General features: G+C 55.6%; 1 protein-coding gene across 1 annotated transcript in view; it reads right to left on the bottom strand.

Moving 5' to 3' along the window:
• SIM2 (SIM bHLH transcription factor 2) overlaps positions 1 to 13,668 on the bottom strand; it is a 41,866-nt gene that overhangs the window by 12,023 nt on the left and 16,175 nt on the right. The window contains exons 4-7 of the mRNA XM_062174845.1: positions 11,770 to 11,878; positions 8,579 to 8,664; positions 5,874 to 6,073; positions 89 to 195 (exon numbers count right to left, since the gene is read on the bottom strand). Of these exons, the coding sequence (XP_062030829.1) occupies positions 89 to 195; positions 5,874 to 6,073; positions 8,579 to 8,664; positions 11,770 to 11,878 (502 nt within the window). The remainder of the gene's footprint in view (positions 1 to 88; positions 196 to 5,873; positions 6,074 to 8,578; positions 8,665 to 11,769; positions 11,879 to 13,668) is intronic.

A 13,668-nucleotide genomic window follows, 5' to 3' on the forward strand; every position in this document is an offset into this window, starting at 1 on the left:
TTCGGGGCCCGATCCTTGCACCAAACAGGGAAGCCTGCGCTCTCTGCCCCCAGCGCCTCCTCCCCAGCCAGCAGGGGGCGCTACTCACAGAGGTGGTGCGCATAGCGCAGGTGGAAGGCGTCGCAGCTGTGCACATGGTGGTATAGCGTCTTCTCGATCAGATCCTGTGGCTCATAGCCCGTCAGCTCGGTCACCCTAGGGGAGGACAGCGGCTCCATGAGTCACGCGGCTCTGCAGATTACTTTTCATTTAAACTAATATTGGTTTTGCCAACTAATCAAGTGCTAAAAGGCTCAGGGGGTGGGGGGGGGGTGTTGGTTTTGGAAGCCGAGAATGATCTTTTTTACAAGAAGAAAGTCTTTGAACTCTAGCCCAGGGCAGGATGTAGTGCTATTTGTGAGCAGGAATGTTCTTCTGAAACCGCTGGCTAGGAGCATGTTTGGGATGGCTTCAGACTGCAGCCTTGTTCAAGGTCAAGCTTAGCTGAGGACGCCGAATGGTGAACTTTGATACCGACACAGGGAGAAAGCTCCCACAGGGAGAAAATACTCATCTGTGGGGGCTGGGGGCCACAGTCCTGTGTGAGCCCCTTTTTAAAAATTATTCTGGGGGCCGGCGCGTGGTGCCGCAGGCTAAAGCCCTGGCCTGAAGCGCCGTCATCCCATATGGGTGCTGGTCCTAGTCCTAGCTGCTTCTCTTCTGGTCCAGCTCTCTGCTATGCCTGGGAAAGCAGTAGAAGATGGCTCAAGAGCTCAGGTCCCTGCACCCACATGGGAGACCCGGAAGAAGCTCCTGGCTCCTGGCTTTAGATTGGCGCACTCCAAGCTGTTGTGGCCATCTGGGGAGTGAACCAGTGGATGGAAGACCTCTCTCTCTGTCTCTACTTCTCTCTGTCACTCTGTCTTTCAAATAAATAAAATAAATCTTTTAAAAAATTATTCTGATAAAATTTACATAATATAAAATGCACCATGTTAGCCATCATGTGTGTACAATTCAGTGGCATTAACTCCTCTCACATAGTTGGGCAACCATCGCCACCAACCCTTTCCACCGCTTTTTCCTGATACCACACAGAAACCCCACACCCAGGGACCGGCCATGTAGTACGGACAGGTAAGCTGCCATCTGCAACAAGAGCATTCACTATGAGCACCAGTCTGAGTCCCGGCTGCTCCACTTCCAGCCCAGCTCCCTGCTAGTGCACCTGGGGACGCAGCAGAAGATGGATGGAAGATCTCTCTCTCTCTCCCTCTCTCTCTCTCCCTCTCTCTCTGTTTCTTTCCCTCTCCCTCTCCTCTCTGTCTTTCCCTCTCTCTGTAACTCTGCCTTTCAAATAAACAAATCTTTAAAAAAAAAAAAAAAGAAGCAGCAGCCGCAGCCGCTCCACATCCACTGGACACTAACTTCCCCAGCCCGTGGAAACTGGTATTCTACTTTCTCTTTCCAGACTTTCGTCTCTTCTGGCTACCTCAGACGTGGACCGATACAATTCGTGGCCCTTTGGGTCTGGCCTCTCACCTGTGATTGGCTAACATTGCATTCTGGACTTGGGTTTTCAATCCCCGTGCTGATGGACTCTTGGCATGTTTCCACACCTTGGCTATCGTACGTGAGAGCATTCAAATCGCTTCCACCCCCGACACTGTTAATTAGCAAGTTGCTCTCTGGACACTGCAGCTGAGTGATTCCCACTGAGGGGAGTCAGGGGATGGCTGGGGAGCTGTAAGCCTGGGATCAATGGAGGCATGTTTCAGACCCCCAATTTTAACTCCCAGATACTGCGACTTAAGGTAACCTAAGCTCTCCCCGGACATGGGAACATTTCCCAGTGCTTAAATGACACAGCCCGTCTTTATTCTCATCAAGGCCCAGGCACATGAATTCCCATCTCAGCTCTCTGAAGAAGAGTGGGCCTTGGCTTCCCAGACCACGCCACCAGCAGTCTTAGGACCGCTCCGTCTGCAGGGGGAAGCTGCACGTGCCTGGGAGCTGGGAACCGTGCCCTGGGAGGAGGTGGCCCTGGCCACGCTGGTGACAGACACTCAAGAGCAGATGAAAGGCAGGGACAGGACGGGACTGCGGAGGGGGTGAAGGTCTGCTGAGCAGTCGGTCCTGGGGACCGCGGGGCTGGCGGGGGCTGGGGGCCCTGCTGGCTGGGATAGGAAACCTTGGCTGTAAATTAAACCAGGAAATTTGACCTCGCTTTGGTTCTTTAAGCCCCTTCCCTCTGCTGCATTCTGCTCGGGTTTTGCATCGTAAATCTTCATGCTTCCCTGGAATGGCTCCCAGTTGGGGGACAGAAGGGCCCGAGGAAGGGGAAGCACTGGGGGAGCAGCCTGGGGCCACCTGGACCTTCCAGGCCCCTCTGAGTCTGGTTCTGTGGGGTGGGGGACACTGTGCCTCCAAAAAGAGAGGAGGTGTCTCCGCCTCGTGGGGATGAAAGGGCTTCCCAGGCCCTCTGCACGTCAAGCAACGGAACAGCCGCCCCGAACGTGTGAATGCGTCAGGACACACGGATTACGTCCTCCTTCAAGGTACACACTGGTTTTAAAAATTAAAGGGAGAGTGAAGGGTTTGGCAGGACGCCCTCCTTTCCCCCCAAACCTCTAGTGTTTGAAGACCTATCATGGGATCTGCCAAGCCCCAAACACGGCCGGGTTCACCCATCCTTAGCAAAAGCGCCAGCTCTACTTTCAAAGCGAAATACTGCAGAACCCTTAGGAACCAAATTTCAGGTTATGCCGAGTCCAGATGCATCTGGGGTTGAGATGGGTGAGGTGTCACCACCCTTGCTCCTGTGACCTGGGGCTGCCGGGTCTCTGGCCAACCCCTCACCGTGGCTCCTGGGACCTGGACGCTGAAGCCAACATCTCCCTGTGTACCTGACCACTGCTACCTCCTAGCAGTGGACCAGCCAAGGCCTCTGTCCCCTTGATGCAGTGGCCTTTAAAGGCGTCCCAGCTAGAGCACACGGAAGACCTCAGGGACTGTGGACAATGCTCCAGCACCCTTCTGACCCCTTCCTACCCCTGCCACGTGACTGGAGCTCAGTGAAGGCCACATGTCTGCTAGAAGCTTCCTACATGGAGCTGTAGGGACAGAAGCCTCCTCCCCCCTACCCACTTGTGGGGTGCAGCACTCGCACCAAGGCCCGGGAGCCCCCACCGGCACTCAAGAAAGCCACGTCTGGGGCTCCCTTTGGGCAGTGGCCTGGTGCTGAGGCGACCTCATCTCTCTCAGCTGGGAAGACCCTCCTCATTTCAAAGCAGTGCAAACTGAACAACTTGAACAGACCCTCAGCTCTCCTCTGGGGACACTCCGACTTTTAGGTCCCCAAAGGGGTTTCCTACTAGGGCACGACACAAGGGAAATACTAGGGCATGACGCAAGGCGGGAGTCCAGCTGGCTCCTCCCCGGTTCCTTCAGTAATGACCACACATGGCTCATTTCCTTTGGGTGACTTTCAGATGTGGCTCCTGTGTCAGCAAAAAGCCCCCTGTAACCTCGTATGCTGGGCTCTGAGGCAGGTAGCCCTGCCCCCTCCCTGCAAGTCCCTGTGGGCAGCTCCCCCCCAAATGGCTACACTTGGACTTGCTCTTGGCCTGGAAAAACAACGGCCGCTCTGCAATGCTGGTCCCTGTCCTTTCTCTGCCTTTGAACAGCTCTGGGGTGCAGTAACCATGACCTCCCCCTCCCCACCCCCCTGCTACAGGTAGATGCGTTTTTCTCAGCAATGAATCAGTGAAGAGGGCGGGCATGGTGGTGCAGCGGGTTAATCCGCTGCTTGGGACACAAGCATCCCACACTGGGGGGCCTGAGTCCAAGACCCAGCTCCTCTCCCCACTCCACTTCCTGCGAATGCCCAACCTGGAAGGCAGCAGTGAGGGCTCGAGTAGGTAAGGTCCTGCCACCCACACAGGAGACCTCGATGGAGTTCCCGGCTCCTGGTTTCAGTCTGGCCCAGCCACGGATGTTGTGGATATTTGGGGAATGAACTAACTAGCAGAAATATCTGTCTCTCTGCCTTTCAAATAAATTAGGTAAATAAACAGAATTTTTTAAAAGAGCCTATATACATCCTCCAATATACTTTCAATCATCCCTAGATTGCTTATAATACAACATAAGTACTCTGAAAATAACTGTTAAATTCTGTAATTTAGGGAATGATAGCAAGAAAAGATCTCTTCAATCCAGTCCAGATATTTTGTTCACTTATTTTTAATACAAGGTTGGTGGGGTCTGAGGAGGCAGAACCCATGCACATGGGGGTCAACTCTCCACGGGTCACAGCATCACAGAGCACCTCATAATATATGTGGCTATTATTTGTCAAATAAAAAAACATTTCTAAAAAAAAAAAAAAAGGCCGGCGCCGTGGCTTAACAGGCTAATCCTCCGCCTTGCGGCACGGGCACACCGGGTTCTAGTCCCAGTTGGGGCGCCGGATTCTATCCCGGTTGCCCCTCTTCCAGGCCAGCTCTCTGCTATGGCCCGGGAAGGCAGTGGAGGATGGCCCAAGTGCTTGGGCCCTGCACCCTATGGGAGACCAGGAGAAGCACCTGGCTCCTGGCTTCCGATCAGCGAGATGCGCCGACCGCAGCGGCCACTGGAGGGTGAACCAGCGGCAAAAAGGAAGACCTTTCTCTCTGTCTCTCTCTCACTATCCACTCTGCCTGTCAAAAAAAAAAAAAAAAAACAAACAACAAAAAAAAACATTTCTGAGGCCCACAGCCTGCCCTAAGGGAGCCCCCGCCATTCCAGCGCAGGCCCCCTCAGCAGGCCCTCTCCCAGGCCAGGCAACAAGAACCAGGGCTGCTGCCTCACCCAATCCCCTTCCCTGAGCCCAGCTGTGAACAGAGCCCAGTCCCAGCCCCGCAGAGCTCTAAGGGCTCACACCAGCCCAAGCTGCACAGCCCCCTCCACTCACACACTGCCTAGCACGAAAACCTTCTGTCGTTTTGTTTTGTTTGAATGTGCTACCAACTCGGTAGAAACAGGAGACAGAATTCTGACATCACAGGGTGGACACCTGGGCTGGTGGTCAAAGACGCCTACGTCTGTATCAGAGGACCTGGGTTCTAGTCCCAGCTCTGCTTCTGAGTCCAGCTTCCTGCTACCGTGCGCCCTAGGAGGCAGCGGTGGCAGCTCAGGTGTGTAGGTCCCTGCCACTCACACGGATGCCACCTGGACAGAGTTCCTGGCTCCCAGCTTCAGCACTGGCCCAGCCCCAGCCCCTGGGGAGGGAACCAACACATGGGAGCTGAGTGTGTGCCTTTTGAATACATTTTTTAAAATTAAGAACCAAAAACATTCTAATATCATAGGCCTTCCGAAGGGGCTAACTTGTACCCATGACACCACACCTATTTCCACTTCAAACGCCAGTGAGATGATTAAAATACAAATACACTGAGTCCCTGAGCCCTCAGGCTGACACTAACTCTCCTCATTCATGGCTTGTTTCACGAAATCCCTTAAAAAAAAATTATTTACCTGGAAGGGAGAGTCAGAGAGAGAGAGAGAGAGAGAAATCCTACATCGACTGGTTCACTCCCCAAATGGACACAACAGCTGGGGCTAGGCCGGGCCGAAGCCAGGAACCCCATCTGGGTCACCCACGCGGGTGGCAGGGACCCAAGCACTTGGGCCACCCTCTGCTGCTTTCCTGGGTACATTAGCAGGGAGCTGGATCACAAGGGCAGCAGCCGGGACTTGAATCATCTCAGCTCGCTGCTCCACGAAGCTGGCTGCTCACTACTCCCTTTCCAACGACATCCTTGGTGTGATTTATGCCTCGTTATGCTTTGCCTTCCTAGCACAGCTCTCAGGGTACAGTTTCCGCTGGACATGACCATGGCCAGGCTTACCTGGAATCCAGAAAAATCAGCTTCAAGTCGAGGCTGGCCCTGAACATGAACATGTTAGTGTGCAGCTTGATCTCCGTGATGGCACTGGGTGGGAGCGACTGGCCCACGGCCACCAGCCCCACGATCTGGTAGCAGGAGTCATACAGGGTCATGTCCAGCATGTACTGTCTGATCTTCAAGTAGCCGCTGCAGTGGATGACCTGGGAAAGCAGAGGGCAGGGTCAACTGCCAGCAGCCCGGGTCGGAGATGGGCACCCACTCCTCCTGGCTCATTTTCTCAAAGGCACTAGAATGTTCTCCAGCCCAGCCTCTGCTGAGCTGATACATACCCCAATCATTAATCAGAAGAAATGAAAATCTAGGGGTTGTCTTACCCGGTTGGCCATGCGCAAGTAACTCTACAAATTAGGGCTCTCTGATACATGACGGATTTACACATAATTAACTCACTGCCACGTAATGACCAGAAACTCAACAAAGGCATTCAGAGGAATTTCACCTGTTCACATTGCTTGTGTCAGTGACTGCAATGCTTCCGAACTTCCAGGGGGCGTTGAATTTTTTAAAAAGATTAATTTTACTTCTTTATTTGAAAAGCAGAATGACAGAGAGAGGCATCTTCCATCTACTGGTTCAGTCCCCAAACAGCCACAGCCGCTGCTGGGGCTGGGTCAGGCTGAAGCCAGGAGGCTGGAACTCCATCCTGGTCTCCCACACGGGTTGCAGGGGCCCAGGTACTTGGACCATCACCCACTGCCTTCCCTGGATGCATCAGCAGGGCACTGGGTTGAAGTGGAGTACCTGGGACTTGAACCAGCATTCTGATATGGGATGCCATCCTGGCAAGTGGTGGCTTAATCCACTGTACCAGAACACCAGCCTGGGATTGAACTTGACCTCTGTGTCAGTTGACATGCTCCACACTCTAGTAGATAGAGAATTTGATTTTAAAATGTCTTTACTTTTCAAATGTTTATATATTTACCTAATACTTCAAGATTTTACCCACTGATAACCAACCATATGCCAGAATGGCGGTACAGAAGCACTTCCACTTGTTTTAGCCAAAGCAACACAGGAAGGAAGCCACACATTCCCATGTCACCCAGAAACACCTGCACGGCCTTAAGCCTCACAACTGGAAGGATTTACATGAGTTAGCATCACCCTCACAAGAGCAGTGCCAGGGAAGCTAGAATCTTAGCCTTAAACTCTCTTTTCAAATACTCTGCCTCCAGGATTCCCGCATGCAGTCACAATGTCTAGAGCCGGAAAAAGTCCTGAAACCTTTCCGGCACACTGTGCCCTGGTGTGGATAAAGAAGCTGGGGACAAGGTGATGTGCTCAGCTTCAGGTTAGACAACGGGAGAGTTACTAGTGGCAGAAGCAAGTCGGGCTCAAGGGCCCTGGAGGGCCTGTCAGGTGCAAGGCCATGCTGGGGGTCCCCACCCTGGGACGGCCAGCATCAAGTGCATCGCCAAACTGGGGGAGAAAGAGGAGCAAGGCCAAGGTCAAAGAGAAGGGCTCAGAGTGGGGCTCAAAGGATGGGCCAAGGGGAGACAGGCCTGGGGTGGAGGAGGCCCTGGGATGGGGGCGGCTGCGGACAACAGGAACAGAGGACAAAGGAGCAGACGTAGCAAAGTGGCCTCCTCTTCACTTCACCACCCCCTCACCCCCTACCCCCCCCTTCTCAGGGCAAGCACTCCTGAAAATCTCCCAGCAGCCTCCAGGTCTGGGACCACAGAGGACAGCAGAAAAGTCTCCCAGAGGAGGGAGAGGAGCTCCCGAGAGGAGAAGGGGTTGAAGAGGCTGCAGCGTGAGCTCCCTGTGCCCTGCTGTGGGAGGGGCTGAAGAGTGTCGAGGCAGAGCCCTCTACCAGGCTGTTACAGGCGAGCCTGCTCCTAGATTCTGGAAGTGACCAGAGCAAGCACAAAGGCTGGCAGAGAAACGCAGCCTGGAAGACACGCATGCGGGGCTCAGAGGCCTGGCCCCCTGCCGCCCCTCCCCTGCCATCGGCTCAAGTCCTAGATTATAAAGTGGGGCAATGGTGCAGCAGCAGAGACGTCACTTGGCGCCCCTGCGTCCCCTGTGAGTCTTGATTCAGGGCCTGGCTCTGCATCCAATTCTAGTTTCCTCCTAATGCACACGCTGGGAGGCACAGGCGAGGGCCCAAGTGTTTGGATTTCTGGCTCCTGGCTTCGGCCTGACCCAGCCCTGGCTGTTGCAAGTACCTGGGGAATAATTGAGTAGATGGGAGATCTCGATCTCAATCTCCCCCCATTTTTAGCAATAAGAAATGGGCAATAACCCTCCCTTGGAAGGGCCCTGTGGCTCCATGGGGACCAGTGAGATACTGCAGTGAGATAAAGCTCCACTTAGCACCCGGGACAGCTCTGCTGTCACTGCAAACCCCATCTCCACCAGGGGCGGAGATTTGTGGAACAGGCCAAGGTCAGAGCAGCGTCTCGGGGCTCCAAATACTACCCCTAAGCCCAGGGTTTGGCCCTAGACACGGATTCTCAATAAACCATGGTGTGGCTGGCCAGCCAGTCCGTCTGGAACAGCCCCAAAGCAGCCGGGAGCCGCGTGACTCCATTTGTACCTGGTGCGCAGGACCTGCTGGGCCCCTGTGTGAAACAGGATGGAAGACACACAGCAAGACCCCGGCCCCGGTCCCTCCCACCCCGCGGGGCCGCGCCACCTACCTTGTATCCGCTGCAAGTCAGGCCCGCGTTTCTCTTCGCCAAGACACACTTCATTCGGAGGAAGAACGACCTCTCTAGCTCGTACTCTGAAAGCAGGAGTGAGGTTAGACCGGCAACCGTCCCACCACTCCCCGTCTTCCTCCTTGCACCGTCCAGGCCGCATCTACAGCCCGGACCCTGACCCAGCAAAGCATCTGCTGGGGGCTGAGCGCTGGGAAGGGAGTGGGGAAGAGACTGGGCCCCACCGGCTCCAAACGCAGCCCCTGCAAGAACCTGGCATCAAGAGCAGGCCGGGCGGAGGCGCACCTGTCGCCAGCCCTGAGGCCGGTGCCTGAGCCCCAGCAAGCCCAGAAGCTTGGACTTGTCTCAGGGTGGCAGCGGCAAGCACAGCCCGTTCTCTGGCAGGGCAGCCCCTGCGGGCCGCGCTGCGGACTTCCAGGAGGCCCAGGGACCTGCAGCCGGGCCACGGCCCTCGCCCTCCCCTCTGGGCCCCTTGTCTGGGTCTCCCGGGCAGCGCCCAGCTCGCTGTATTTCTCTGGCTGAGCCAACAAGATCTGGGTGTTGCAGATGCAAATGAGTCCCCTGATAAACCCAGCTGTGTGGACACTCCGGGCGCAAACAGAGCGGCGCCCACACCTTGGGGGTGAGCGCAGGGTCGCTCTGCGACAAATAAACAGCCACTCCGCGGAGGTTAATAAATTAATCTTTAAAGAAGCGGTGCACCAGGAATGGGAGCCCGGTTTTCCACCTTCCCCGAGGGCAGAGCATCGCCTCAGAGCACCCTGCCTTCCCAGGCTCGGGAGGCCGCCATGTTTTACCCACAATGCCTCGGGCGGCCGCCTGCCGGAACCACTTCCGGGTAAGCTCCGAGGTGAGGACGCGTGAGGCTAGGAGACGTCACGTGGTCACTGCCTGCCAGTTTGGGGGGCCAGCCCGTTTCTCACCTATTTGCCATGAAACAGGGAGTGCAGCTCAGCTCCTCACAACGTCCACGGGGGTACCCCGTGCTGGCTCCGACGCGCGCCACGGGGACCCCAACGCCCCAGCCTGGCGCCGCCGCCCTCGGCTGCACCCCGTTTTCCCTTGCTCTTCCTGAGGCTGGGACTTGGGGAGGGAGAACTGAAACCAGGGCCCCCGGGAGGAGCTCGTGGCCCTGGGCCGACTGTCCGGCGATGGAAGAGCAGAGTGGTGCCCGGAGTCCGCCGGGGCTGCGCTGGGCTCTGAGCGGGTTCCAGACTCCGCGCCCGGTCCAGCCTCGAGGCGTGACCAGTGGCTTCTCCAGAGCCCTTGCTCCCCATGGCTCCACGGCCTGGGCCTGTCCAGGGACGTAAGAACCACGGACCGTGGCTACCATGAAGCCCGTGTCTCATCTCACGAACCAGCGCCCCAGTCTCGCCCTGGTAAGGAAGCATCAGACTTAAGAACCGTTCCCGGGGTTAGAACCGGAGGCATAGAGCTGTACCTGCAACAGGGGTGACAACCGTCGCCTCTCCTGGCCTCAGAATGCCCCTCCCAGGAGGGAGCCCCAGCTGCCCTAGAGTCATCACTCGAAGTATCTGCTTTGTGCGCCACTGTTTTCATTTGTTTTTTAAGATTTCTTTTATTTGAAAGAGTTACAGAGAGAGGAGAGACAGAGAGGTCTTCCATCCACTGGTTCACTCCCCAAATGGCTGCAACGGCCAGGGCTGGGCCAGGCCGAAGCCAGAAGCTTCTTCCTCCAAGTCTCACACAGGGGTGCCGGGGCCCAAGCACTTGGACCATTTTCTGCTGCTTTCCCGGGTGCATTAGCAGGGAGCTGGATCAAAAATGGAGCATACATGGGATGCCAGGTGCGGCAGCTTCCCCCACTACGACACAGTGCTGACCCCTCCATTGGGGTGTTTTGGCCAAGCTGCATACCGTAGTCCAATGTGAGGCCCGTTAGTCACATGTCTGTTGGCCTCGGCAGATGGCTGGAGACAGTTAAAAGGCCAGGGCCTCTTGAGGAAGCCCTGTGTCTCCCCAGCTCTCCAGGCAACTGTAATTTAAGGGGCCATTTATGTAATAACCAAGGCTTCCTAACTGATCCAAGCCTACATTTTTTAAATGTACAAATAAAATACAATCAGGCACCAGTTCAAGACCCAGCTGTTTTACTTCCTATCCAGCTCCCTGCTAATGCACCTGGGGAAGCAGCAGAGGATGCCTGAGTACTTGGGCCCCTGCACGCACATGGGAGACCCCGAAGGAGCTCAGGGCAAATCCCAGGCATTGCAGACATTTGGGGAGTGACCCAGCAGATGGATGATCTCTCTCTCTCTCTCCCCCTCCCTACCTCTCTCTCTGTCACTCTGCCTTTCAAATAAACAAATACATCTTAAAAATATAATCACAACAAAACTGATGATACTGGAAAGTAGTTATCAAAATACTTAAAACATGTAATGACATGGATATGAAGTTGGTCTTTCATTAATACTTTAATTATCAAGAATCAGGGGCCGGCGCTGTGGCTCCTGGCTCCAGGCTTCAGATTGTATCGGCTCTCGCTGTTGCAGCCATTTGGGGAGTAAACCAGTGGATGGAAAAATCTCTCTCTCTGCCTCTCTGTAATTCTGCCTTTCAAATAAATCAATAAATATTTTTTTAAAATAAAAACCAAGATTCAGTAGCAGGTCTCATAACTCCTAAAATTCCGAGGTAGCCACAAGCATACACGATAGGTTAAAATTTCCATAACAGCCTCAGTGTGAAAGGAAAATGCTTGGGATGTCTGTGGCCGGCAGAGCCACAGGTGCCAGTCATCCAGGGTGGTTTATGGTCTACAGCCATCAGCAGGGGGAATGCCGAATTTTAGCTTGGGAAGTGCAGATGGAATTTTACCTGTGCAGTTTCACGCCGCACTCCCCTCCCCACTGGATTCTGTCCTCAGAAGCTGCTCCCCGGAAATTTTAAACCAAGAGCACATTAGGGGAGCAGCCTTGGGCCACTTTTGTCTCCTACCTAGCACATAACGGGGGCTCCATAACGTTGGCTTAAAAGACAGAGGCACCAGAGCAAAGCCCCACTTGGTGAGGGCTGAGTGTTTGCGGGAGACCTGGGCTGGGCAGTCCTCAGCCCGCAGCCCCTTGGCAGGCGTGGGAAGCCCTCAGGTCATGTTCAAGAACAAGGTCTTGTTTGCCTTCTGGTCTCTCTGGGCCAGGCAGAAGTACCTTGGAGCAGGTGGTGGTGGAGAGGCTGGTGGGCCGTGAGCACAGCCGTCATCTCGTCGTGGTCGGAGGGGTGGATGTACTCGTAGATGCTGTTGCCCGTGAGCTCCACCTGCCGTGGGGAGGGAAAGGCAGAAATGTCACCAGCTGCTCCAGGAGCGGCTCTGGGCAGGGGGCGGGGCGTGTCCCAGCTCTGCACCCGGCAGGACTTTTTTTTATTTTTTATTTTTTATTTTATTTTATTTTTTTTTTCTTTTTTTTTTTTATATTTATTTATTTATTTTTTTGACAGGCAGAGTGGACAGTGAGAGAGAGACAGAGAGAAAGGTCTTCCTTTTTGCCGTTGGTTCACCCTCCAATGGCCGCCGCGGTAGCGCGCTGCGGCCGGCGCACCGCGCTGTTCCGATGGCAGGAGCCAGGTGCTTATCCTGGTCTCCCATGGGGTGCAGAGCCCAAACACTTGGGCCATCCTCCACTGCACTCCCTGGCCACAGCAGAGAGCTGGCCTGGAAGAGGGGCAACCGGGACAGGATCGGTGCCCCGACCGGGACTAGAACCCGGTGTGCCGGCGCCGCAAGGCGGAGGATTAGCCTGTTGAGCCACGGCGCCGGCCTATTTTATTTTATTTTAAAATTTTGACAGGCAGAGTGGACAGTGAGAGAGAGAGAGACAGAGAGAAAGGTCTTCCTTTTGCCGTTGGTTCACCCTCCAATGGCTGCCACGGTAGCGCGCTGCGGCCGGCGCACCGCGCTGATCCGATGGCAGGAGCCAGGTGCTTATCCTGGTCTCCCATGGGGTGCAGGGCCCAAGCACTTGGGCCATCCTCCACTGCACTCCCTAGCCACAGCAGAGAGCTGGCCTGGAAGAGGGGCAACCAGGACAGGATCGGTGCCCCGACCGGGACTAGAACCCGGTGTGCCCATGCCGCAAGGCGGAAGATTAGCCTAGTGAGCTGCGGCCCCGGCAGGACTTTGATCTCTGCTTACACCCCACACCTTTGTCAACTGCACCCCCAGAGCTCCGGCCAGAGAGGCCTCAGCAGGAAGTACTGCAGGGTGGGTGATGAGCAGGGCGGGCCTAGGAGGGCCCCTGGGGAGGAGGCTGAAGCCACAGCCAGTGTTCCTCAGCCTCCCGCTGGTGCTGCCTGTGGGACTGGCCACGAAGAGGCCGCCCTGCAGGAGCCCTGGGCCAGCTGTGCCTGGGAGGACTCCCTCTGACAAAGGCCCTTTCCCCCTCCGCTCACGCTGAGCTCCTCTGGCGCTGTCAGGCCTCTCCCTGGACCAGAGACATGTCCCCAGCCTTCCCAGTCCAGGAGGATCCTCATTTTATGCCGCGGCTCCCGCCAGGGGAGCGGCCAGTGTCCGTGTGACACGGTGACAGTTTCCTGCACGCTTACACACAACCTCCTTCCAGACACAGGCCGCCGAGCACACGGGTCCACCCTGGGCAGGGCGCTGCTGAGCAGGACCAAGTGGCAAGTGGCAGGAAGATGCCACAGTTAACAGTCTGCACAGAGGTCCCAGCCTCATCAGGAACCCACAGGTCTCAAGCCCTGGGCCCTCTTGGCCACCATGAAACAGGTAATGAGAAAGAATGTTCTAGAAGTCTTCACCACCAAAGCAGCCTCCTGAGCTGCAGTGGGTGGGCCCTGTCTTTAGAGCTACGATCACCAGTGGAGGGTGGCCCGCAAGGATTGTGAGTCTATGGGCCCCAGTATTGTTCAGGGGGGCCCCAGGGGCAGTGATGTTATCTCTCCCCAAGCCCAATGTGGGTAGAAACTCCAAGCACATGAGCAAGTCTCCCTGGATGGCAAAAGACAGTTGACGGGCTGGGGGATTGGGGGACTGAAGACTTCCAAGGGGGGAGGGTGACCCATGACAGCATGAGAGGCTGTGGTGTGTC

The sequence above is a fragment of the Lepus europaeus genome, chromosome 2 (assembly GCF_033115175.1).
Source record: "Lepus europaeus isolate LE1 chromosome 2, mLepTim1.pri, whole genome shotgun sequence".
Taxonomy (NCBI): domain Eukaryota; kingdom Metazoa; phylum Chordata; class Mammalia; order Lagomorpha; family Leporidae; genus Lepus; species Lepus europaeus.